Source organism: Saccostrea cucullata, unplaced genomic scaffold, assembly GCF_032062105.1.
Source record: "Saccostrea cucullata isolate Sc308-1 unplaced genomic scaffold, CSIRO_AGI_Scuc_v1 ctg1242, whole genome shotgun sequence".
NCBI classification, from domain to species: domain Eukaryota; kingdom Metazoa; phylum Mollusca; class Bivalvia; order Ostreida; family Ostreidae; genus Saccostrea; species Saccostrea cuccullata.
The window spans coordinates 13,954-41,573 of NW_026925881.1; the positions used below are offsets into that span (position 1 = coordinate 13,954).

The 27,620-nt window shown below is 31.1% G+C and overlaps 1 protein-coding gene across 1 annotated transcript; it reads right to left on the reverse strand.

Moving 5' to 3' along the window:
- Window positions 1–322: 322 nt before the first annotated feature.
- LOC134269932 (uncharacterized) lies at window positions 323–27,323 on the reverse strand. Its single transcript, XM_062752108.1, has 12 exons — window positions 27,251–27,323; window positions 25,524–25,727; window positions 23,534–23,696; window positions 22,789–22,943; window positions 16,707–16,934; window positions 15,422–15,553; window positions 11,509–11,646; window positions 9,293–9,466; window positions 6,860–7,133; window positions 4,878–4,906; window positions 4,430–4,633; window positions 323–489 (listed from the first exon to the last, which is right to left on the reverse strand). Exons 1-12 carry the CDS (start codon window positions 27,321–27,323, stop codon window positions 323–325), a joined length of 1,941 nt encoding a protein of 646 aa, XP_062608092.1.
- Window positions 27,324–27,620: the final 297 nt, after the last annotated feature.

The window sequence follows — 27,620 nt, forward strand, 5'->3', positions numbered from 1 at the left end:
GAATTTCATTACTTATTTAAATGCACTGATGCGTCTATAAAGAACTCAAGAGTCATGTATTTGCCAAAATATTTTTATTTGAATCCAAATATTTTGAAATTTGAAATGCTTTTTAATGTAACCAATACTTATCAACTCTGCAAGATTTGTTAATTGTTAAACATTATAATTGAGAGAGTTAGCTCTCTTGGTTGATATTACTCTGTCCTTTCTTCATGCATGTAATATTTCATGTTCATTGACACTGTTTTGTCAGTTATGAGAATAAAGTTCAAGTTCAACCGTTAATCAAATGTCATAAAAGTTAATTAAATATTTATACTTACGGTAAAAACCCCCAAGCCAGGCAAACGACTTGGGCATCTTTTTCTTCAAAACTATCGTAACAAATCTTTCTCAATCGATTAGCAGCAAAGACTTGTCCGTCTCCAGTTGAATCAGGAAAGAGACCAGAGTCAGATGTTCTTAATGAAAATGCACCAAGACCAACTGAAAGTGAGATATGTATGTTAAAATCTTTTAATATTAAAGATTCCAATATATTTTAGAGGATTTTCGTACAAATTCGTTCAACGATACCAATCATTTATATACAGTACCGATCGCACACAACCTAACAGAAAGCAAACCAGGAGCAGACCCCGGGTTCGCTCGGGGTCCGCTAGGACTGACCCCGAGCGAACCCGTAGCGGACCCCGAGTGAACCCGAAGGGGATCCAGAGAGAGAACCCCAAATTCAGTAGTGGTCCCAGACAGCTAACACGCGTTTGGTACTTCTTTACAGAGCTGAAAATCAGGATTAGCGATTAACCAATCAGCGCGTCGACCAATCAAAATGACATATTGATCTGTCGATTGGGATAAAAGACCGAATGTGTGATATTATTGGATATTAATCCAAACATTTTACATACTAACAAAGCGTGTGAATGTTCAGTATAAATCTATTATGATAAATGTAGAATACTATTTTACATTTATTTATTTTGATTCTCCGGACTGTATGTTATATTTATTTATTTTCTTTAATTTTTAAAAGCAATTTAAAAAATATATATTTATTAATTTTCCAGGTAGAATGTTACTTGAATATTTACCTATTTATTTTCTTCAGTTTCTTTTCATCAGTATTTTAAGTCCATTGATAAAATTTAATATAAATTGGGTACATTTATCAGTCAATGCGTAAAAGAAAGTAAAAGATAATAGTTGATATTTCAATTTTTACTTAAAGAAATAGATGAGAAAAGAAAAATAACTGGTCTTTACGAATTCTATAATTTCATTATCTCAAAATACAGTACAAGAATATGTCGAGAATACATGTACGTGCCAATTATTCAATTATTTTATTTCCATTGTCTCAATTTACATGTTCCTTCAAATTAATCAAAATTCATATAAAATCATTGATCCTAATTGGGTATGAAAAAATTCAATGTGCATGTACATCGTCCTGTATATCATTTGGGAAAAAATGGCTGCTTCGGGCTTATGGAAAACGATTTGAGTGCAGAATTGGGAGGACGACTCATATGAATTTAACAAAAAAATAATAAGCTAACGGTATATTATTAATATCGACTTTAATGATGAGACTTTACAGCTACGATCTCTTTTTTTTGGTCTTGATTTTTCCTGTTAATATTAATATTTGATTAAATATTAAGAAATGGATTTTTTAAATATTCTAAATTTCATTCATGTGTGTATGGGAAGTAGGGGGTATATTAATAATATATATTCTTATCAGGGGAACAATTATTAATTGTCATTTTTTTTTCATTCTGATTAAAATCCTACTCGCTCCATAATTCTGAGCGTAATAAACATCTGATAAAATCGATTTTTGTTTGAAAATGTCCGGCAAATATATAATTATTACGAAGTTCAATGTGTAACTACTGTAAATATCTAAATATATTACATGTACAATAGATAACCATTAATTTATAGATATAATTCAATATTTGAATTCATTGAAACTTCGATTTAGCAAAACATATAGCATAACTAATATAATTTAGAATTATATAACGTATGAATTGAAAAGTATTTTGTTTAAATGCTTTCGTCAGTTTCACTTGTACACCATTCGATACATTGAAAATCAATTCAATACCTTTTTCTTCCTCTTCCTTTTTTCCTTTTTATGTTATAAATATAGAAAAATAAATGCCAAATAGCCCGCTGTTAAATAACTTGGAATATCTCGGGATCGAAATTCGGAGAGCAAAGAAATCGAGGAAAAAATTATAAATCTACCGGTACGTCGAATGTACAGTTGACTTTTGGAAAATTTATCAATGTTCTCCACAATGTCACTGTATACATGTACACTGCACAGTGTACATGTATCGATCGCCGCCAAAACAACAATGATTGAATACGAATTTCGATAACTGTATTGGAATAAACAGGTGGCGTGGCTTAATGGCGGTTAGATTAAATCGGGGTCCGCTAAACACATCAGTGCGTAAAGCTGTCCCAGAGAGTGAACGCCGAGTTCGCTCTAGCGGACCCGAAATTGACCCCAAGCAAACCCCTTGCGCACTCAAGGCGCACCCAGAACGGTCCCAAAATTTCTGAAAGCGAACCCGTAGCGGATCCCGAGCGAACCTGCAAAGTGAACCTGGGGTCCGCTTCGGGTTCGCTCTGGTGTTAGGTTGTGTCCTGTTGGTACTGTATATCTCCAAGAAAAAGCATGTAACCTTCCATGGCAAATAAATACAAGTACTCGACTGTCTTAGATTTCTCTACACTTTAAATGATACATGTAGGCAGGTATGTTAAGGCAGCACACAGATCAGAAAGTGGCGAATTTACACTAATTTTTACATGTAATATGTACAACTGATAAATCAGAAAAGTAATGGATGAAACTGTTGCTTTCATTATCCATTCTAAATACTTCAATGGGACTTACACTACAGGAAGCATCCCGCCACGACACCATCCTGTGACGTTTACAATAGATAAAAAATGCCATAATGAAAAGTGAAAACTTCAACACTAGCCGGGATAATAAACTTCTATAGTTATGCACGATAATTTCTGTACCATTTAAAGGTGCTGCTAGAATCATACAATCCTGTCATAGAAAAAGTTATTCAACACTTTTGGAGGAAACCTCAACAAAATTTGAACATTTTGTACATAAAATTGAAAAAAAATATCATTAAAACCTCTTAACTATACGATTCTAGCTGCAATTTCCAAATACGATAGAAAAAGAACATTATGTTTCAAAGTATGCGGCTTAGTGTTGAACTTCTGCATCTTTTTTGTTAAAAACGATAGAGGATAGGCTGATCGGGAAATAAAAACACTGTCTGCTTTCACTATACGAAGAAATCGTAGAAATATAAATTAACATACCTTATTCATAAGCTTTATTTCTGAATGAATCACGCATGGCATTTCTGCTGAATGCTTTTTAACTCCAATTTTGTGTTTTTGTACATGAATTATCCTTACATTTCACTTTCAGTCTGTTAATAACGATCAATGTGTATGACGTCATCGGTTTGGTATTTAACCCCCGTGACAAAAATATAGCTTTTTATAAAACCACAAAACGAGAAGATTTGGCGATATTAATCTTCTTCATGTTTCAACTAGATTTCTATGACCTCAAATCAGTCTTTAAAGTAATTCCACCCTCCTATGATGTCATAGGTTTTCGCAAAAACTGTAATTAGTTTTAATTCATACCTAATAGAACAATATCTCTTGAAAGAATGCTTTACAATAGGTGAAATGATAAATATTGTAAAGTTAAAGAATTTTAAAAATGCATATTTTCTATATTTAATCAATTATTCAATCTTTCAAAAATGTTGACAAGGGCAATAACTCCTTCTAAGGTCTCTTCATTCAGGCATTTGCTTTTTTGTAAAATAGTTTCCTTGATATTCACAATTCAAAAGTATCTTTTACGTAGGAAGTATTTAGGAACACTCAGCATCAGAATCATGCATTTTAACCAGTTTTTACATCTTTTTCATAATACTGTTTATAAAAAATGTGAGATTTTTTATGTCGACATACACTTTTGTTTATTTATTTTTCTCATCTTAAATAATATGGTGACCTATACATTTTTTGCAAAAATTGGAAAGTTTAAAGTATATTAAATGAAAATAGATGCATTTTATGTACTTTGAACCTTTAAAATTGTGAGGGTGGAATCACCTTAAATATAGATTTTAAGAAATCGTTACATCCAAAGTACACGTCATATAGTTAATTATGACGTCATACTGTGTGGGCAAAGGAATATTTGGTCGTAGCCTTAACATACCAGCGTACTTTCAATAATATTGTTGTAAAACTTGTCCTCTAAGGAACAATAAAAATTCATATAACATAGACCAGTGTTTTTTGTTTGATAATTAAAATAGGAGAATAATGACGCATATCTGCTTACAACTCCCATGTAAGATTGCTATTGATGCTATATTTTTCTTCTCTCCGAGATCCACAGTTAACCACGCCTCTTTCTGACCGGAAGCTGTCAGTGCGCAGTCAAGCATGTAGGCACTTTTATCTCCGTCTACGGCTTTACTTGGTTCAAAGTATCCATTGTTGTATCTACTACTGACCCTCACAGATTTCCTAATGGCAAGATTTTCTGAAATTAATATTATATCTATTTTTTTATACTTCTTTTTCATTCTTTCTTGGCAAATTAAGAAATCTCACCTTTATGCTGTTTAATTCTTGATATTCTTAAAATAAGTATATTTCTTAAATTTTATACACATTTTTTTAATTCTGTTTATTTGCTGACTTTCTTCTTTAAATCTTTGATAATGAATTTTAAAACATTTGATGTTTTCGTACGAATCAAACATATAACAAAAATGGAAACTTACCATATTGTTGAGAATTGAGAGGTAACCGGCTGAAGATAAGTAAAAAAATGATAATATCAAGATCCATTATATATTAATAAAGCAACATTTCCTCACTGTTCATATTACAACCATCCTCTCTTGTAAAATATCCCACGTCATAAAGTTAAATACTCCTGTCTTAAGATGATATTTATCTTACACAGTTTTAAGGACTGGATTGATTTATAAAAGGTTCATAAAAAGATTTTTTCCTTCTCCCGGAGCTATGAAATATTTAAATCTTGCTTCTTTCTAAGTTTGTCAATTTCCGGTTTGGTGAACAAGTAACTACAATTATAAAATGTTTGTAACCACAAATAGGAAAGTAAGTTTCGACCAACACCCAAACGTACAACGTTATTATACATAAATATTTATATAGAATTTTCTTTTTATTTCTGATCATATGTTAGGCAAATGAAATAAAGAAAAAAAAATTGTTCAGGCTAAGGTATTATATAAGATAAAACATTCCTTGTACAATTCCTTCTTTATATGGAAAGGTCTAAATGAGTATAAAAATTAAGAAGAATAATTTCAAAGTAATTTTCAAAAGTCGACTGCATTTTTAAACGTTGACATCAAGTAATGATTCTTGTCAGATGTATAGTGTAAAGTATTGGAAGTAACATTTATCTAAAATCAGGGATTTTTTTAACACTAAGAACATAAAAAGGAATGTATACTTTATTAACAATAAGTATACTAGAAAGGAATTTAGGTAATATATGTTCTGCTTTGCAGCATTTTAATTTTTAATTTAATTTAAGTATTCAAGGTCAAAAGTCCAGAAAACAATACAAATTATGAACAGAGAAAACACAGAAATAATATTTTATAAGAAATATTTTAAACATGCCACCTAGCGGGTAATGAGTAGTCCATATAAGTTCCGTGGCTTTGATATGAATTCACGTATTTGACAAGTCATTTTGCTTTAAAAATACACCTGTTTTATCTACATATTTTCGAGATGGAATTGAAAAGAATGGCACCATAAAATTAAAACCGCTTTTGGTTTATTAATAAATTTTGAAATATTTAGAAAGCATTATTTTTTCTATGTTCAAAATAAACCAAAAATCATTAATCTTATGTTTTAATAAATAAGTAATGTTTTTGTGAGCTATGGTATGTCCAGTTCGCGCAACATTTTAAATGATACTTTTTTCGATCTGAGTGTTATGAACAATTGACATTTAAAATATCCGCTAAATGAGGTGTGTGATGGGACACTACTGTTCAGTAAAATATACAAATTTTACCTTCTAAAAATTCTTTATTTTTTTTCTAAAATTTTGTTTGGAGTGTCCAAATAACTAAGGGATTGAGATGACATACAACAATCTATAAATTTTTGCCCCTAAAAATTGTATAGACCTCTGATGCATCAAGAGTACTTGTTTTTAAATGCCAAAATAGATTCGCAGAGAAAGGGAGTTCATATTAATGTCTTATTGTAGTCAAGTTTTGAAAAGTCACTCATCTCAAAAAATGACATTGATCTTGTTTCTAAGATATTAAACTTCAAAACCTAAAATATGCCGATATAACCAAGCGAGGATCTTTCCCAATGTATAAATCCACTTGCAATATTACATGCATGAAAAGCAGCCGTTCATGACATCGTAAAGTCATATTAACAAGACGGGTTTAAATTTTTATTCAACTCCAGGGAATTCCATCGAAATAAATGTTTGAGGTAGAAATGTAAAGACATTGAAAAATAATGACGTTGTCGGACGTCATGAAATTAAACGGCGACAGCGCTGGGTGATCATATAATGTTATTTTTATTTTATAAGCTGGGAGCTTTCTCGTGAATAATCATGAATACTTGTCTTAGTCATACATTTTATTCAGAAGCAGAGAGAAGAATATACATCGCCAGTTTTGCTTTAAAAATTTTTTTTTAGTATAATTTCGTTCAATTACTTGATAGTTGATCAAGATTAATGTACTCCGTTTTGGTTTTGATTTTTGAGTTTCCTATCTCCATATAATGAGACGTTTCCACATCTGTATATTCAGCAGATTTGGCCGCATGGATACCAGTATACTCGTTGTTGTCTTTTCTTGATATGGCTAATTGGTAGTTAGGGTTGTTCTTGTTAGGTTTAGAGGACTGGTGTTTTTTCTTCAGAAAACAGACAAGCAATATTGCTATCAACAATATCACAGCCACAGATAGCAATCCAACGGCGATCAGAGGCGGTGTGTCCCATGTGTTTCCGTCTGTTAAAAAAGGAAGTTATATGTAAATTTTCTTTATAGCGCAGCTAATGAATTGAAATTTAATCACACTTATAACAAACATCCTTATAATGAATTGACTATTTAAATAAAATGATTTTTAAATTCCCCCGACTTTACAATATATTATATACTTAATAGATATAAAGAGACACTGTTATAACGAAGCAAAATCGTCCATCTCTGGCTCTTTCTTTATTGCTCTTTATTTTTCTTTCTGGATATTCTTCAATGTCATGCATTATATATTAATAATATTTATTTCTTGACTACAGGGGTCCCTTGCTTTACATACATTAATATAAGTTAAATCAACTACAATTTACATAATTTTATTTAAAATAGCATCGACATATTTTTTTGCAAATAATCTGAAAGGCAAAATCGCATCTAATTACAACTTCTCTGGTAACATATTTTCAATGCCTTACATATTTTGAGAAATAAAAGAAAAAAAAAGTTTGGCTAAGATTATGCTTATAAAAATTTCTTTTCAGGCATTCAATACTTAATTAGGTTTTTTATGGGTTTTACAATTCTTTGATTTTTCAAAAATATTTTATAGTTTAGCAAGTGTTATTTACGAAGTGAATTTTTATTGTATTGTGCTATTTAACCAGAATTTAAGGACAAAAAAAATGATTAAAAGTGGAAAAGAGAACATCATTCAAGAATCTATTTTTTAATAAAAAAAGGAATATAAATTAATGCTTCTACATGTAGAACGCATAAATGTTGATGTGGAAGTTCGAGTCAGGGAAACTAAATAAGGTTATAACAGTACCCTCGAATCATGAGTTTTCGTGGCATTACGATTAATTTGTAATATAGTCTGCTTCAAGACTGAATAATTGAGATGTTTGCTATTTATCACACATATAAACAATAATTCTCCTTATTTTAAAATGATTTTAACTCACATATCATTTATTATTTGTTCAGAAGGTCATTGAATTCTTGCATGGTCGCTCTTTCGATTTTTTTGCTGACGTCAGATGTTTTCGTGGTATTTATAATACAAGTAAACTATGGAAATCTAGTCTGGCAAAATCCTTCTAAATTTTACAGTGTCAAAAATACTAGTTAATTGACAAAATGATTACATTATTTAACATGGAAATTTATTTGTTGTTAATTAAGACCACATCTATCTAGGCGTGCCTAAGCTGTATTGCTAAATAATGTAAAAAAAAACTCTTTCTCAAGAGTGGCCTAGAAATAATTTTGTAAAGCTTTATTTGAATGTTTCATGTTTTAAAATATAAATTCCATGTATACTTAAAGAAATTGAATGTTTAATTCAATCAATTATCAATGGCATAAATTTTTTTCCGTATATAACTTTTTAACACCCGCGATATTTTCTTTGAAAATTATATAAAAAATTACGTTACTAGATCACCGTAGAAAAAATATCAAAAGTGGGAAATTCCAAATTATTGTCACATGACCGGAAGCTGTATGGAAAGTTAACAGACGATGGTATTCAGGATCGGCGGCTATTAGTTTGTAAGTTTGATATTCTAGTTCAAAACACGACGAATAAACGTATATTACGCAGATTGTCAAATTTGCGAATTATGCATAACTCACTCGCTATATTTTATTTTGGCAAAGGCAAAAAGGTTTAACATGTGGTCATAAAACATGCACAGGGTTCCCCTTTATTAATAGCAAATATGATATAATTCCGATCTCGCATTGTGGGATTATTCCTAAAAATAAAAAATATCACGAAAACGTATATACATGTACCACGAAAACACATGACGGGCCGTATTAAGTCTATTTCTTATACCGATTTTCTTTGGAAATATTGAAATACTTAAATGCCAATTATAGCCTAAAAGAAAAAAGTCAAAGAATATTACAAGGTGAACCGCATTCTCATTAAATTAGCCTTTTGTATATCAGCTTAAAAACTTCAAAAGTTAAAAAAAAATTACAAACCTTTTTTGAGCAATTTTAAACGAGCAAAATAGTTTTCACTTTCTGCAATGTATATTTCTCAAGGATCATTTAAATCTCAAATGCAGAATTAATATTTTTTGTAGATGTTACTGTATTTTGTAAATGTTACTGTATTATTCAAGAAATACTCTCTATTCTCTTCTGTATAAATTATGGGTCATCAAATATACCTGCATATGCACAAGAATTGTCAACAGCAACCGCAACTTCTGATTCACAGAAGAATCCTAATCTGCCATCAACACAGTTATTACATTGACCTGTTGTAGGATCACAGAGTCTTCCCCTGCAGAATTCACTGCATGTCATGTTACATTGTCGTCCATAGAAACTTTGGTCACATTCTGGAGAAGTGTAATTACAGCTTGAATAAAACCTAAAGTTTTTGTTTTCTCAATGCGCAAAAGCCTAGAAATTTACAATTTAATTGTAACTAATTATAAATGTTGTTAATGTGCAGTAACTAATATATGGTACCGTTGAAGAGGTTAAACATTTGTTCTCTCCTCAGATATGTTTAATTTTTACACGGATACATGATGTTGGTTTCGACCTCACTGAAAAACAATTTTACATGTACAACCATCGAAGTTTTCATGTTTCTTTACCACATCTTCATGTATCTTTTATCATTCGAGATTAACAAAATAAATGAATATTAGTATTAATTTTTCATTTCACTAAGATCAAAGGAAATAATATAGGGTTATTGAACTTTTATCGGTGAATATTGGCACGAGTTGGCTGTTCAAATGCACGAGCTTGCGAGTGCATTTTAACAGCCAACGAGTGCCAATATTCACCGATATAAGTTCAATAACTCCTTTATTATATAGCTAAAACATTTCCACCTAGTTTATAATAAATATTTCAACTAAAAAAACCCTTAAATAATGATTTTTAGTATCGGTATTCAAATTAAAGTCTCTCCTGTTAGCGTTCAATATCGCGTCATTCCGATGACCCTACCGAGCGAATGTTTTGCTAATTTAGGTTTTAATGGGTCTAATATATGTATACGTACTATATTTTAACATTTTTTTTTTTATTTTACTGTGAAAAATATACACATCTTACCTAGATACCACTTCCTTTCTGTAATTTAGCTCTGAGAATTTGACCAGACGACTTTTTTTGTTTACAACGGGGCGTTCGATATTGAACGCTCGTATTCGGAATGTTTCTGGCATACTCTTATACGTGATACAAAGTTAGCGTTCAATAAAACGTCAAGATATTGAACGCTAAAATTCTCTGGATTTTTGGTAGTTTTATTTTTTTAGAGAATATTTATTAGCTATATAATAAGATAAATTATTGATCGTTTAGTTTAGTTGTGCTTATATTGATTTCATTTTTTAGAATTCAATTTTAATTAACACATTAATCGATTAAATCAACATTTATCAATGTTTAAGAGTAAGGATGTATTGAAGTGCAAAGTGAAAATGTTAAAAAGGGTATCATTGGTATAAAAAAAATTACGAGAATCAATTATCAGAAATTTTAGACTTTGAACGTAATGTTAGTGTTGTTGTGTTAAGAGCAATTTCACAAAACGGCCAATCCTTGTTCCCTGGACACATTAAGCAATACCCATTCATTTGGATACATTTAAGGTCAACACAGTGCCGGTTTCAAGTTTAGTTAGAGTATAGACCATAATATTTGTTATTTTATACATTTAGGATCAAATTTAACTAATCTTGATAACTTTGATGAACAGAACTTGAAAATGCAAACTAAAGACCAGAAGTACGATGTCAATCATACATCGAAACCACTTTCTGAAAATGGGACTTCTATGTTAATTAATACAGGAAAAAGCAAGGTCCTGTGCCACGGAAAAAAATTCTACTGCTAAAAAAAAAACAAACAAAAAATGCTGAGATGAGGTGAATTTAGCAGCAATGTATCACAAGTGGTTGTCTCTTAATACCAATGGAAATTTCTTTAGGACCTTAAACAAACAAACAAAATGCGAACAGATGTACAGAAGAAAGCAATACTGAGAACGAATATGTAGTCTCATATATGTACAACGTGAAGAGAGAATCCGTAGAACATTCTAAAGTCGATCAAATGAAAGTCAAGCCAATTTAAAATAAACACTATCAATTTATTTTTATTTTACTTTTGCTTTATATTCCTTTAAGAAGTTTTTTATTTTTTAATTTATCCTAACTCAAAAGAAATAAGGCTACTTTCGTTGAAATTGCCCAATTAAAAATTCGCAAAAGTGAAAAAAAAAAACTACTAAGATAGTATTTTGGAAGAATTTCCCTGTATACAGTAATGGGGAGAGACAAAATAACGCATAAATAAGATTTTTAAAGACCGTGAATTTATTAGTTTTTGAAAATGTAATACATTTGTCATTACTTACTTTGATCACATTTATCACCTCTCCATCCAGGAGAACACTCCCCAGGACAGGATCCATTCACGTGGTTACACTGTTTATCATCGATACACTGTCCACATTGGACAGAACATGCTTTTCCATATTTACCAGCTTGGCATTCTAGATAATTTATAAGACGAAATTAATGCAATGAAATTATGACAAAGATATCCTTTTTTAATGATTGTTTTGTTTATTCATGCCATATCAAAACCAGTAATAAAACTTCTTTAAAATTCTGGCTATACTTTATTCTAGAGTCATGGGAGAATGAATTGATTATATTTTTGTTCTTGAATAGAAGTCCAGTGTTGGCTAGAAGTCTTTTGTTGTCGTGCAATTAAATTGAAGTTTTGAAAATAAGCATTAATTGTGGTGTGCTAAATATCCACGAGTTTCTCAACGTCCTATAACTCGCAAATACTTACATGTATTTTATTTATTTGTTTAAGATGTTATAAACAAAAATTAATCGTTGTATGTTGATTTCTGTCGGCAAATATTTATCTGACTTTGTTTTAAATAATCATGTGACATAATATCTCAGCACATGTAATGTGAGATAATGTTTAAGCTCATTTAACAACTTTGTAACATGATCATATCATGTAAAAATGTCTCCCGAAGCACTCCTTGAACAGGCCAAACAAAGTCTACCATAATACCTACACTTTTGGAATATTCTATACTACGGACATTTTGTTTGTTAATATAAAAGGTTTTGATAATGGACGGTAGTTGACAAACAAATCCAATAGCAACGCAAGTCTTCGAAAATTCCAGACATGTGATCGGATGCCTATGACAGGGAAGCATTCCCTCCTGAACGTCGAAATAGCCGCGATCCAACGTATTGAAAAGATAGACAAACTGTATATTTCAATGATTGATAAATAATTTAGAATTCATTCAGAAAACTAGGGATAGAGAGGCTGAGGTTTTGACATTAACTCTGTAAATATATTGCTTCATTGACATAAGCAAAATATTTAAAGATTTTGATGATACTTATTTCTTATATCTCCAAATATAAAAAATTCACCATCTATATTTAATACAATGCCTTTTTGATGACACTGTCTAACAAAATCATCTAGAAATTGTTTTACGACTGGACATTGTCAAATTAAATGAAATATTATTTCTTCTTCTGCTTCACAAAATGTACATAGGTAAGCGTCTTAAAGGTGGGTTTGGTAAAGTAATAAATAAATGATTAAGCTGTGAAATAGTGATTTCATCAATGTGATTCTTCCAATACGAGTTAAGTTTCTCTTTGTCCATTGCTCTATGATGGTCCTAATCTTAACCAGTTTTTTTGTCATAGTTCAGTATTGTGATTTTTGCTAAGTCAACATCGTAATAAATACATAAAAGTTTAACGTTCGTTGTCCGTGAAATTTTAGATCAGGACAGAGTCTATCCTCAGAATACTTCTTACTTCCAATCCAAACAATTTGAGTTTTTGATTGATTGATTTTTGAGACCTGGCATTTAATAAAATTCTTCTAATTCTAGCATTGTAGACTTTAGTGATTTTTCAGAGCCATCAAGAATTATCATTGTGTCATTTGCATATTGTGTCATTAAGTACTCTGTGTCATTAATCTTTATTCCTTTGATATTCTCATTATTTCTTATTCTAATAGACAGTATCTCAGCACATAGTAGAAATATGTAATAAAATTCTTCTAATTCTAGCATTGTAGACTTTAGTGATTTTTCAGAGCCATCAAGAATTATCATTGTGTCATTTGCATATTGTGTCATTAAGTACTCTGTGTCATTAATCTTTATTCCTTTGATATTCTCATTATTTCTTATTCTAATAGACAGTAATTCAGCACATAAGAGAAATATATAAGGAGAAATTGGGTCACCCTGTCGACAGCCCCTTCCTAACTTGAAGAAGTCAGATAAAATTCCTGCCTGAGACACACAAGAAACTATATCTTTTTGAAAAATGTTTATCCAGTTACAAAAACTTGGTTCAAAGTTAAAAAATTCCAATGTTTCTTGAATAAAAGTCCATGACACAGAGTCAAAGGCTTTCTCAAAATCTATCATGACTAATGTTCCAGCTGGAATACCATGCAATTCTGTGTAGTGCATCAGAGCATATACAAGATGTGTATTCTCTCCCATGTATCTCACAGATATCAATCCTGTTTGATCTGAACTAATTATTTTGGTTAAAACGTTTTTTAAACTGTTTGCTACACATCCTGATCCAATTTTATAAATAATATTAAGCAGTGATATTGGCCTCCAATTGCTAAAATGAAATTTACTTTTTCCTTCTTTTGGTATGCAAGTAATTATTCCTTGCTTTTGTGTCACAAAATAAATATAATGACAATAGGATTCAATAGAATTCTTCCTTTAAATGAGATTAAATACTTACGTATAAAATAGTTCAAGTTGACAATGGAAAAGCTCTCATCGTCTGTTGTCAGTGATACATTCAATGTAATGTTTATGAACATTTAAATTATATGTATGTATAGTTTCCTATATTATTTGCATTTTTATATTTTTCCTAAATTATTTATCTATTTCATAGCTAGAGTTATATCCTTTAATCAAATAGTTATCTGTTGTAATTTCAAGAGTTATCTTTTTATTTGTAAATCTGGAGTTACTTTTCCTAAATTCCTCACTTTCTGTGTTAATTTCCTGTGTGACCCACACATGGAGACCCATGCTAGATTTTCTTCAGTTTTTGACTTAAGCTGCCACACACTGTACACTGTAAGTAAACCTGTGTTGTTTATGTTATTTACGCGTATATTTATTATATCTACAGTGTTTTTGTATGAAAAGTGTGTAACTTGTTTATTAGGAATATCTATTGTTAACTCTGAAAAGTATGGAACACTGTTGTTGTCATAATCTTTAAACTTAAAACTGGAGTACGTTCATTACATTTTTCTATGGAAACCCATTTGTGTCAAAACTTTATATTTTGGAATTAATAGTGAATCTTATTTCTATTTATCTTTTGAATATTTTTTATTTACAAGTTATTATACAATTTATGCTATATCTATAGTTATAAAGTGACATCATGTATCATGTAACTGATGAGTAATTCTTTGTTTTTGTTTTGTTTCAGTTCTCTACCGTTATCACAATAAATCGATGCACTGATTGTTGTGTCCTGGTTATACTATCTGCAATATACAGGCAAAATATTCAAATTTGAAACAGAGTGACAGCTATACAGAATCTAGTTCGAAATTAAATGGGTATAACCAGTTTCAGCAGATAAAATGTTATCGGTGCATCTAAAAGTTGAGATGTACGTTACATGTCACTGCATGTGCTTTTTCCTTCTCATGTAAGTTTTGAATAACTCATGCTTCAAAGTAATGTAAAATTAAGTCGCCTTTTAATGAAGAACAATGGGGAAATTCAACATTTCGTGAAGACCTTGCTTCAAAAAACTACATATATGAGAAACTCCCGCTTTAATCTGATATCATCTTCACGGTAGAGAGTTGCAATAGTACTGTTTTTGTCTTCTGATTTCCTTAGTTATAAGGTACAATATTATATCATAAATCATAGGTCCTAAGACAAAAATGTGTTTACATTAATAGGAAAAGTTTCGATTTTTTTACATGTCTACTGGCTATAGTCAAGAGTATGTTTGTAATTACCTTTTTAATCGTGGACCAATCTTTCGTATTTAGTTTTCCAAAATACTTTTGAATTTAATATTATTAGTATTTGAATATAATGATTTCTTGTTATTCGTGGTCAAAACAAGATTCAGTTTACAATGTAATCCTCCATCCACAGATTAAGTCCAAGCAAAAATAAATCAAGAGAAAGGGAACTTGTGGAAACCAATTAAAATTGTTCTAACTATCAAATCTTACTACACAGATACCTGTTCCACAATACTGTCCAGTGTATCCATCGATACACTCAAAACATTCTCCAATCTGAGAGTGACATGTGTTATTCAAACAGTTCTGAGGACACCTGGTGCAGTTTTCTCCGTAAAATCCCAGGTCACATCCTTCAAAATTTGAAACAAAAGAAGAACAACTCACCTATCTTCAAGATAAAAATGTTGAAAAAAAAAACACCGAGTGTTGTAGATGCATGTTTTCAAGTTCAAAAAGGATTCATATTACAAGCAATGTAGCAAATAACATTCCGAGGATGAACATGATTCATATCGTAAGACGTCTTTTAAATACAAAAAAAGACAAGGGATTCTTTTTCTCATTTAATGCAATTTTCAATACTTCACATTTCAATTCTGTTGTAAATTTCTTTTTCAATTAGAAACAAGTGAGTTTTATTTTTATTTTCATACTCTTCTACAACTTGAAAAGTAAAGATAGCTTATAACATTCACATGTTAAAAAAACAACAACATGATATTTCATATATACAGTTTATATATAAATTTATTTATGTTTTTTTATTATTTATATATTCTTTGTATATATATTCATATATACAAAGAAGGGGATACTTCGTGTAAGAGATTATGCTCTTTAAAAGTGTTTAAAAAGTCAACTCAAAATATGGTGATAATTTATAATTTCATGAGGTCATAATGATTAGTTAATGGAGAAAAATACTTTAATTTCTATGGTTTTGAAACAAAAAACATCGAATGGAATTTCCTTTGTTCAGAATACACAAATCCAATTAGAATCAAATAAAAATATACTTTCTTCTACGTTATATGAATGCAAGCTTATTTCAATCAAACATAAACTGCATCAAATAATACCCCTTGAATTTTTCTTTTACGTTTCTTTTCTTTTTTAGTTGTTTCGAAAAAAAGAAAAATCCTTTTTTTCTTTTCTTACTGTTATGCAATGTTTTGAGGAAGGTTGTCTATAAGTACAGTAAGTAACACTTAAAACAAGAACAAAGGTAAAAGTAGAAGTTTGATAGGGAATACAGTGGACCTTCAGATATCCGGACCCCAGATATCTGGATGCTTCAGTATCCGGACGACTTTTTTTTCGGAACAGAATTTGAAAATGTAATTTTGTCTAGTTTAACTGGTGATTCAGGTATCCGGACACTTCACATATCCGGACAAATTGACTGGGAACCAAGCGTCCTGATAAACGAGGCTCCACTGTATTCCAAAGTAAAATAACATTTTCTTGTTTATCCATCAATCAAAGAGAAAAAAAACCAGTTACCTTTAACTTCGATTTCACATATATTTATATAGGAAAATTCGGATACATTAGGAAATGATGTTAAATTTCTTGCATTGTAAACAGTGACGTAGCGACCGTAAGTGACACAGTCTATGGAGACCTCAGTAGGTTGTATTTGCTGTTTGTCGTGTTGATAACAGAGAGTTCCTGACCTCCAGTCTTCTGTATCAGATACATACACAGAAAATCCAGAGAGTGTGCTGCCTTCTGGAGATAAAAAAATAACCATTTTTATATTTTATCTACAAGATAGTTTCGGAAAATCCAGAAAAGTTTTTGCCTTTTGGTAAAAGTAAAAAAGAAACTAATCATAACACTTTCTGATGATTTGCGTAAAGAATAGTCTGGGGTTCGCCACAACTGTATTTATATGATACAATTTAAATTATCCGTCGACAAATCGTTGAAGAATAACTTATTTTGAAATTCATACATTAATACCAGACTTAGTGTTTTCAACGAGTACCCGGTTAACCGTTGAACTATGCGAGCACCGGTTAGTAAAGCTGCTATTCAGTTCCTCATATAAAATACATTTTGCGTAGTAAATGTACAGAAAAATAATGCGATATTGTTTTTAAATGTATATTTATACATTACACTAATGTTAAGTACTGTTAGCCTTGATCTAGTGGATCGAATTGTTTTGATCAGATTGCACAGTTTATATATTTGGAAGCTTTGATTGCCGGTTCTTGAAGCCTTGAAGATCAGTATTATAGCTACCTCCTTTAATAATTAAACGAGATGCAGCCACAGAAATATTAAGTATTTTGTTGATTTAACAGTTGCTTCAAAATCTGCTAAATCACATCAGCTTTAAATGTTATACGGGAACTAGCAATGTACTGGACACTCCACAAATGAACTAATACATGTACTTAAGGAGTATGTTTATAATTGTTCTTCTTTACCGCGATATAATTCGGGGGCGGCCGGAAAATGAAAAAAAAAATCTTTGACGATATTATATGTGTGTATTGTAGATATTGCTAATTAACAGTATGTTTGTATATTACAACTACCGATAAGTAAAGAATAAGATAATGATAGATATGTAAAATTCTACAAAAAATCATCTGATTAACCGAGTACTCGATTAGAATGTTTAAAAGTGTAAATAATGAATGGGTGGACTTAACTAGCCAGAAAAAATGCTGCAAATTTAAGTTCCATAAAATGTTGATTTTTTCCATCATATAAATCCCCGATATCTTAAGTGTGTATTTATGGTACGGATGTGAATTGAAAATGCTCTTTTCTAGGTAAACTAAATAAATATCGAAGGCATAGTGCCTGAAGATTTGTTAAATATCAATAGATAATCAGGTCACACATTTTTCATCGTCTGAATACATAGTCAGCGCATGTTTGTCAGCTGTTCTTACGAAAACTGTAGTCGTATATTGAACAAAATAATGTCACATTAAAAGGAGAAGAGCCGACAAACGTGCGCTCACACTAAATTTATCAAAAAACATGTTCCAAACAAACTTCTCGCTTCCATTGTAACGTCTTCGATTGACCTGTTAAATATTACAATTCATTACGTGATGTCCACCTGCGAGTGTACTCGTGGAAACAGTTACATTGTATTCTTCAACCTGACCTAGATTTAAATCGCTATGTTTGGTGCCATTTTCAGAATTTAGCACATTAAATATTGTTTTAATTTTGAGTGTCTTCACATTTTAAAAAAATCATAATGACATCACTGTAATATTACAAACACGTATTCGAATTTCTAGAGAGAGAGATGGAAAGAGAGAGAAATGTCAACAATGACACCGATCGATTGCCCCGCCTCCTATTAATATTGATAGGGTGACCTAAAAACCACTCTGGGTACATGTCAAATTCCGGAAGACCACACTAATGTATCCTTGTTTCAATTTTGATTCATGGCAATAAGGCATTGCTTTCGTACAAATGTTCAATCTAAAATAACCATGTATACGTCGCTCTTTCTAGTGGTTGTAATATATTTTGGATTCACTTTATTTTCAACTTGTTAGAGTAGTCTCAAAAAGATCCAAAATAGGGCATTAAGTCCACCCATTCTTTCATAATATGATTTCTTGGTGCTAAAAGTGTAATATAAACTTTAAAAAAATATAGAACCAGGGGAATTTTATGAGGAAAAACAAAATGAGAAGAATTTAGCAACATCATATTGGCTTATTTTTACTATTTTGCTTTTCCTGGTAAAATTCACCTGGCTTGGTATACTTTTTTCAAGGTAATATTACACTTTTAGCGCCAAGGTAACATATTCTGAAATTTATTTTCATTTGTAAACCTTTACCGAGTGTGTTTTGTCCATATTTGTAATTTAGTTGAAATATTACTAATATTTTCCAAGTATATTTCATTTTCCAGTTTTTTTGGAGAAAAAATTCTAAGAACTATCCACTTTTCTAAATTTGTGAGATAATATTAAGTCTCCTTCAAAGAAAAAGAATGTTTGTATCATCTGTCCTTAAAGCGAGTGACCAGTTATATGTACTAAAATTGTCCGATTTGACAACACTAATAAATAGTCTGGTCCTGATTTTTAAAAAGAAGGCTAGAAATAACTTCTAACGGCAAATAATTATTATTTGGTCAAGCATACATGTAGTTTTTGACCTATTTCGAGTATGCTGAAAAATATGCTGGCCTTCAGGAAAATGACGCTAAAGAGGTAAAAATGGCGATTCAAAATGGCTTACATCCAATTTTTCTAATTTTCCCTTAATGTCGTTCAAAATAGAAAGGTAATGAGTGTAATAAAACTTTAAAAAAAAAAAACGTAATAGAATGCTTAAATTATTAGACATAAGTTTAACTCAGAAAATTTGGTTGATTGTTTCTTCACTTAATTCGATTTTTTTCTGATTTATATGTCTATTGTTTCTATATTTTTCTTTGTTCGGAATTTTACATTTGCAAATATCCATACACTGCTGATGTTTTTTTTTGCTTTACATCTCACTATTCTACAATTGAATGATGGTGCAGCTGTCAGTGAAAAGTCAAAATGGTGTTTCAAAATGATGGATATTCATTTTTTTAATTATTTCTTAACGCCTTTCATGTAGGAGAAAGGATTTGTGAATATCTTACTGAGCGTAGTACAACCATGTATAATGACAATGGAACATTTATATGTTAAATTGGAAAATTAAGTCGTTTAAATTTGAATTGTGTTAATTAGCTCAAAATGGCAATTCAAGTGACGTTCGTCACATACACTCGAATTTCGTAAAATACCCAAACTGCTTAATTCTGATTGTTTTGCAGAATATAAATTACAGGCTTTTTTTTAATTTATGAAATAATGTTCAAATATGAAATGAAAGTTGGAGGATACTTTTGTTAATGACTTAGGATTTTAATCACATGGATTTTTGTTTTATACTTCTATCAATAAAATATATAATTCTTGAGAATAGTTCAAAAGACATTTTACCTATTATCTGTCTCACCATGCTTCTTCATATAAAAAGTTAATAATAATATATAATAATTGCTGTTTTGAGGACAACATGAAAATTAAACTACCCCAAGTGCAGTATTCCCCGAGCATTAAGGCAAGTGAACATTGTAGTTCGATGGTTGCTAAATCATATCAGTTGTTGGAAATTCTTGATCCATGTTTAGTCCAGTTTAGAAAAAAATAAATGTATATGCTCATGTGGAAGGTCTAGTACAAATTAGTTTGATTTTTAAAATGATTGATCACGACCAAATAGAGGGCTAGTAATTGTTACAGCATATAAATCTGAATATATTTTAATATCAAAATATAAACATATTCATTAAGAATCAATAGTATAATATACGTAAACCATAAATTTTCTAGATTGTCCAGTTCTGATTATGTGTCCCTACATTTGTGTCCCTACATTTGCATTTTGTTATTCTCAGTCAAAAATTCAACTGCATTCTCAAATATTGTGAACGGATAATCTTTTATTTACCAGTGTGTATAAATTTTTGAAACTTACAAAATCTGAAAGAAGAAAATGTTTCTGTTCAATCCCCCCTCGATTCTTGATATAACCTTACACTATCCTAACAAAGAAGTGTGGATCACGTTGCCTTGTACATGTGAAGTTCATGGAGTGTTCAAGAAAATTTTGTTGTCACGAGACGTGTTGACTAGATCGAAGACAAGAATGGCTTAGTCCTAATTACGTGATAGGAATTACGAGGAATCTGCAGGCGCTCTTAAATTGCATAAGTATACAATTTTCCTCACCAAAATATGCACACAATGTGATTCGAAATGACAGAGTTTGAGAATTTTCTTGCTAATAGAATGACCTTTCTATCCTAAAGGAGAACAAATCTATACGCAGTCACATAGTAAAGAGCTACATGTCTTGAATATCAAAGATTTTTTATACCCCCGATTGAAAAGTGGGAGGATATAGAGTAATCGGTATGTCCGTCCGTCTGTTTGTCTGTTACGCTTTGGGGTACCCATCTCTTATCAGCAAATCCTATCATTCCACTGAATGAAATTTGATGAAACTTACACAGAATCATTCTTTCATATTGCCATTTTTCACCTCCTGTTTTACTTTTTGATCCGACACATATTTTGGGTTTTCCCTAGGAAAACAGAGACACTTTTATTATATTTATATGGAAGGCAGGGGGTATCATTTAAAGCCAGCTGATTGCTCACAGTTCCTCTAGTTCATTTTGCATAAGGTTTAGGAAAACAAAATATGCTGTTAACATTTGAACATAAATGTGTTGTTCCTTGAGAGATTGATTGATTTTATATTGTTTAACGCCGAGTCGGCATTTTTTAGCCATGTTTCGGCGGACTATCAGTTTAAATAATCGGTTTTTGAAGGATTTTGGTTTCTCTGGCGACCCCCAGTGAGCTTATTCTTTTTCGAACTCCAGAGAAACGATCTTTTACGTTCCAAGGGGGTTGTCATTCTTGACACGGGGCATCATTTTACTTGAGTGTTGAAAATACCAAATTCCGGAGACAGATGGAAATTAAACATATAGCAAATAAATCTGGAATAGAAGATTTTAGGGGATAATACTAGGTTCTTTTAAGTGCTAATTTCAAAAGCTAGTACAAAGTGTTCGATAAAATAAGACAAGAATTTCTTTAGTTCTATTTGATGGTGTGCTGCGGGATGTTGAAGTAGAAGTGCGAGTTGATAATGACAGTGATTCAGGAGTGATTTTAGATGGACGGAGGCTAAAAGGCTTTGGAACACGGTCAAATGCGAAGGGAAAAATTTGGAAACTCTTAAGTCGAGTTTGTTTTAACCATTTCCAGAAAAAAAAATCTTTTTTAGTATTTCTTGTTTGTTCATATTTAATGGACTTATCAATATACAATATATATTTAACAAAATAATTCGTTTTCTGCAAAACAACTCAGAGTGAAGGAGTTTGAGTATTTTACGAAATTCGAGTGAAAATGACGTCATCTGGACACGTTAATTAACACATTTTAAATTAAATTTATACGACTAAATTATCCGAATTAAAGTGATAATATTAGTGTGCTATTGGAATTTTACATAGTTGTACTACATTCAGTAAGATAATCACAAATCATTTCTTCTATGTAAACGACATGAAGAAATAATTTTAAAAAAAATAATGAACATCCTCCATATTTAATCGCTATTTTGACTTTTAACTTACAACCGCACCATCATACAATGGTGAGTAGTGAAATGAAGAGAAAAAAAATATAAATCTACAGTGTAAGGATATTTGCACATGTAAAGTCCCGAACAAATCAGAATATAGAACAATAGTCAAATTAAACAGAGAAAATTCGAATGAAGTGTAGAAATTGAAAAATTGGATGATCGCCATTTTGATCGCCATTTTGACCTCTTTAACGCCTTTATCATGAAGGCCAGCATATTTTTTTTCGGATTCAGCATACTCGAAAAACTTAAAAAACTATGCTGGGCCAAAATAATAATAATTATTTGCAGTTAGAAGTATTTTTTTACCTATAAATCGGACCAGACTATAATGCCTGTGATCAAATTTCATTTCAACACTTACTCCATGGCACGAACCTTACTTTTACATTTAACAGCTACTTGTGATCCTGATGGGCAGCCACGTGATCCTTTTGGACATGCATTTATGCTAACTTCATTGCCTGCACAGTTCAAGACACTTTCATAAAATGGAGCCGATGCGGTATTCTTAGATTTGTAAAATAGGGTACTATCCCTAAAAAAATATATAATATTTTTTTTATCCCAAAAGAATACATAGGGAATAGAAGTAGGGAAACTATATACTTGTTGAAAATAGAAAAGAATCTGATCGAATGTACAGAGTAGGTATTGCAAATATTTAAGATAAATACGCATATACAGTGTACAATGTTTGATTTAATGATTAAGCTTAATTTTTACGACAGGGAGGTAAGACTTGATTTTTAATTCAAAAAATATAATACTAGTATATTGAAAAAAATACGCATGTTAAAATTGAAAAAAAATCATTTATAAGGAAATCTATATTTTTATTCTAAATGGACGTGTTTTTAGAATATCCTTTTCTAAAATATTTCAAATAAATGTATACAGTTAAATACACTCTAAAATCAAGGAAGGAGTTCAAAAGTTTGAAATGATATAAATGATAAAAAAGTTAAAATAAAAAACATGAATATAAACGGATATCAAAAATTCTTTTGTTTGCTCTATGCTCATATTTATAATCATGTGCTCTATTGTTCATAAGTACATGTATCAATGATATCAACAGTTTATCAAATGTCATAAAAGTAATTAAATATATATATATATATTTACGGTATAAATCCCCAAGCCAGGCAAACGGCCTGGGCATCCTTTTCATCAAAGCTATCCAAACAAATCTTTCTCAATGGACTAGCAGCAAAGACTTCTCCGTCTCCATTTGAATCAGGAAAGAGACCAGAGTCAGATGTTCTTAGTGAGAATGCACCAAGACCAACTGAAAGTGAGATATGTATGTTTAAGTCCTTTAATATATAAGGTTTCAATATATTTTAGAGGATTTTTGTGCAAATTTGTTCAACGATACCACTCATTTATACTGATTTTCAAGCAAAAGCATGTAACCTTCCATGGTAAATATGATCTGATTGTCTTAGATTTCTTTAAGCTTTAAATGATACATGTATGCAGATATTTTAAGGCAGCACACAGATCAGGATTTGGCGAATTTACACTTTTTTTGCATTATTTCCGAATGAATCACACATGGTATTCCTGCTAAATGTTTTTTAACTTCCATTTTTTGTGTTTGTTTACATTTAGTTTTCCTTACGTTTAACTCTGTTTATTTTGATCAATGTTTATGACGTCATGGGTTTGGTGTTTAACCCTAGTGACAAAAACATAGCTATTTATAAAACCACGAAACAAGAAGATTTGGCGATATTAAGCTTCTGCAGGTTTCAACTAATTTATACAACCTCTAATCAATTATATGCAAAGTTCCCTTCATATAGCATACGATGACGTCAAACTGTATAGGCAAGTAGAATATAATGGTCGTAGCCTTATTGCAAATCTTGCTTCAAAGTATACACTTGGACCGATAAACTATTGCGTTGAGTGATGACACTGATGAATCTGACTGAAATACAATTGCGAAATCCAACAAAGAATCTGCTTGGTGCTTTTCTCTAGGCCCACCCACTTTCTTATGGAAACAGCTGTAAACAAGTTGTAGGCATCTACTTACTGAGCGAAGGCTTCGGAAGTATATAGTGGACCTATGTACATGTATGATGTAGATGTGATACCTTACTAAATTATTGTGAGTGTGGGCAACCTGTATAATGATCTTGAATTCTTAAATAAAATCCGATCCAGGACTGGCAGAAGTTGACTTAAAATAATACACGCCACCCGTGGCTTATTTTTGCGATTGAAAAACAGTGCCGTTTTCCTGTTTATTTCTTCAGTACATCAATAAAACTAAAACGTACTTAAATTCGGAAAATGTATTAGTGATATTAATTATTTTACAGTGAACATATGAATAATATTGATTTATTCGCCATAACAGTAAAAAGTACACTGCATGAAAAAAACCCACAATAATTTCAACTTGTTTTAATATCACCATGACGACAGTTAAAAAAGCAGTAGCACACACACATTTGAAACATGGTATTTTTGACCGTGACAAAAAAAAAAACCAAGTAAACCTTTGAATAAATCCGATGTTTTACCACATATAAATATATGTATTTTTATCAGGTGCCCCGGTAGACCTCTATTAGCTGGGTTTGCTTTCTACGTAAGAAGCGGTACAACAACGGAAAATGCTGTGAATAGAAAATCGGCAGTGTGTCATCCAACGCTATAAATATGTACGGTCTGCGAAAGGAATATATAACATGCTAAAAAGTGATTTTACAGTTTGTGTGTTTTTTTTGTTCAAAAAGTCACCATCGATTTTCGACAATCATTAGGCCGTTTGACGCTTTCCAACTCAGGCAAAGGATACTGCACGAGAGTGGGCGGGTCCTAATCAACCAATTAAAACGCTTGTTTTATGGAATGAAACCCGTGATTCAAATTGTTCAATTGTCAAATCCAATAGTATCAAAACTCAAGGCAACGCTATTTAGGCCACAGTGTAATACTTTCAGGCGAGATTTGCGATGACATATCCATATTTTCAATAGTATTGTTGCAAAACTTGTCCTCTTAAGAACAATAAAAGCTCATTAAACATCGACTTATGTTTTTGTTTCTTTTTTTTTTTTGGAAAGAGGAGTATAATAACGCATATATGAAAGCTTACAACCCCCATGTAAGATTGATATTGATGCAATATTTTTATTATCCCCGAGATCCACAGTTAACCACGCCTCTTTCTGACCGGAAGCTGTCAGTGCGCAGTCCAGGAGGTATGCACTTTTATCTCCGTCTACGGCTTTGCTTGGTTCAAAGTATCCATTGTTGTATCTACTACTGACCGTCACAGATTTCCTTATGGCAAGATTTTCTGAAAGTAATTTTGTATCTATTTTCACACTCCTTTTTCATCTTTATTGGCATTAAAATCTAACCTCCTATTTGATTCTTGATATTTCTAAAATAAGTATATTTCTTTAATTTCTTTACGTATTTTTTTATTCTGTTTATTTGCTTACTTTCTTCTTTAAATCTTTGACAATTATTTTTTTTAAACTTTTGATGTTTTCGTACGATTTGAACATAAAACAAAAAATGAGAACCTACCATATTGTTGAGAATTGTGAGGTAACTGGCTAAAGATAAATAGAAAAATTATGAAATCAAGATCCATAATGTATTAAATAAGCAACACTTCCTCCCTGTTCATATCGGAACCACCTTTCTTGTAAAATATCCCACGTTATAAAGTAAAATACTCCTGCTTAAAGATGTTATTTATCTTACACTGTTTAAATAACTGCATTACACTGTAATATATAAATGGTTGATAAAAAACTTTTTCCTTACTCCCGGAGCTATGAAATATTTAAATCATGCGTCTTTGTTAGCTTGTCAATTTTAAGGTTTGGTGAACAAGGAAAAACTAATATTAAATTGTTTGTACAGCTCTAACCTCAAATAGAAAGGTAAGAGCAGTCCCACAGCGGTCCCATAGCAGTCCCAAAGCAGTCCCACAGCGGTCTCAAAGCAGTCCAGGGGACTGCTTTCTGGGACTGCTTGGGTGTCAGGTTGGGTCTGGTCGGTACTTTATATAATAACTTAAGTTCATTTATTTTTAATTATTTATAAAATCTAAATCAAATATTACGTCACCAGCCTTAACATGACGCAGTAAACGTGATTCACTAATTAAATAATTACAAAAATGTCTAAAAAAAATCTAACTTAAAGTTTATTCGTGACTTACATCAAAAGTGCAAGGGCATAAACTAATTAGTTTTAACTGAAATATGGAATATTAGTTATCTGATTCTGGTGTGCATGAATTTAAGCGATGTGGAATTTCTTTTATCTATTGTTTGCATTTTCGTCAAAGTTTCCATACCTCCAAAACATCACAGCAGTCTTTGGGTAAAGGACGTAAACATATTTTAATGTGTATCATGTTGTTCTTCAAAAAACAAGCGTAAGCCCCTGCACTATCCTCATTTCCTACACTCAGCTTAAGAATTATGTTTTATACTAGTCAAGTAACGAACAGCTGATATATGAGATATTACTATACTTTGTACAGTCTAGCTTTATCCATCACGGAAATATATATTACAGTTTTTATATATATTCAGTTACTTCGTTACATTTTTTTAAAGTAATATATATTAAACCGGTGTTAAGATCAATTTTTCAATTTCGGTTTTGAAATATTTGAGCATATATTTTCTTCTTGTACAGCATGTGACCCAGAAATAAATCGTAAAAAAAGATAAAAAAAAAAAAATAATATGAAATAAAATTTGACAAATCCTATCAACTACAATTTCATAGCAATAAAAGATGAATTGAATATTAGAAATAATCCAAAAGTCCCCCTAACAAATTTCATATTTTTACCAACTACACTCAAAAATACCACACATTTTCCCATTCCTAACCCTCGACCACATGTTCCGAAGCCAAAGAACATTTTTAAGTGTAGTTCTGCAGTGCACATAAGACTATCTTACTGATAATAAAAATTATTATGCTTAACACAAAAATACCATTATCATTTTTAAACCTGTTATATTTCAATATTTAGCATAAACTTTTTATGTTCGATTGGTAGGGTGATGCAGATGTTCCACCAGCAATATTTTCACATGTTACAAACACTTGAAACATGTGTCTGCATCTTTTAACCCCACTGTGACTTCATTTTCCAAGCTCGATATCTGCAAACAATATCATTATGACTACATATACAAGACATGACGAGGAGCAC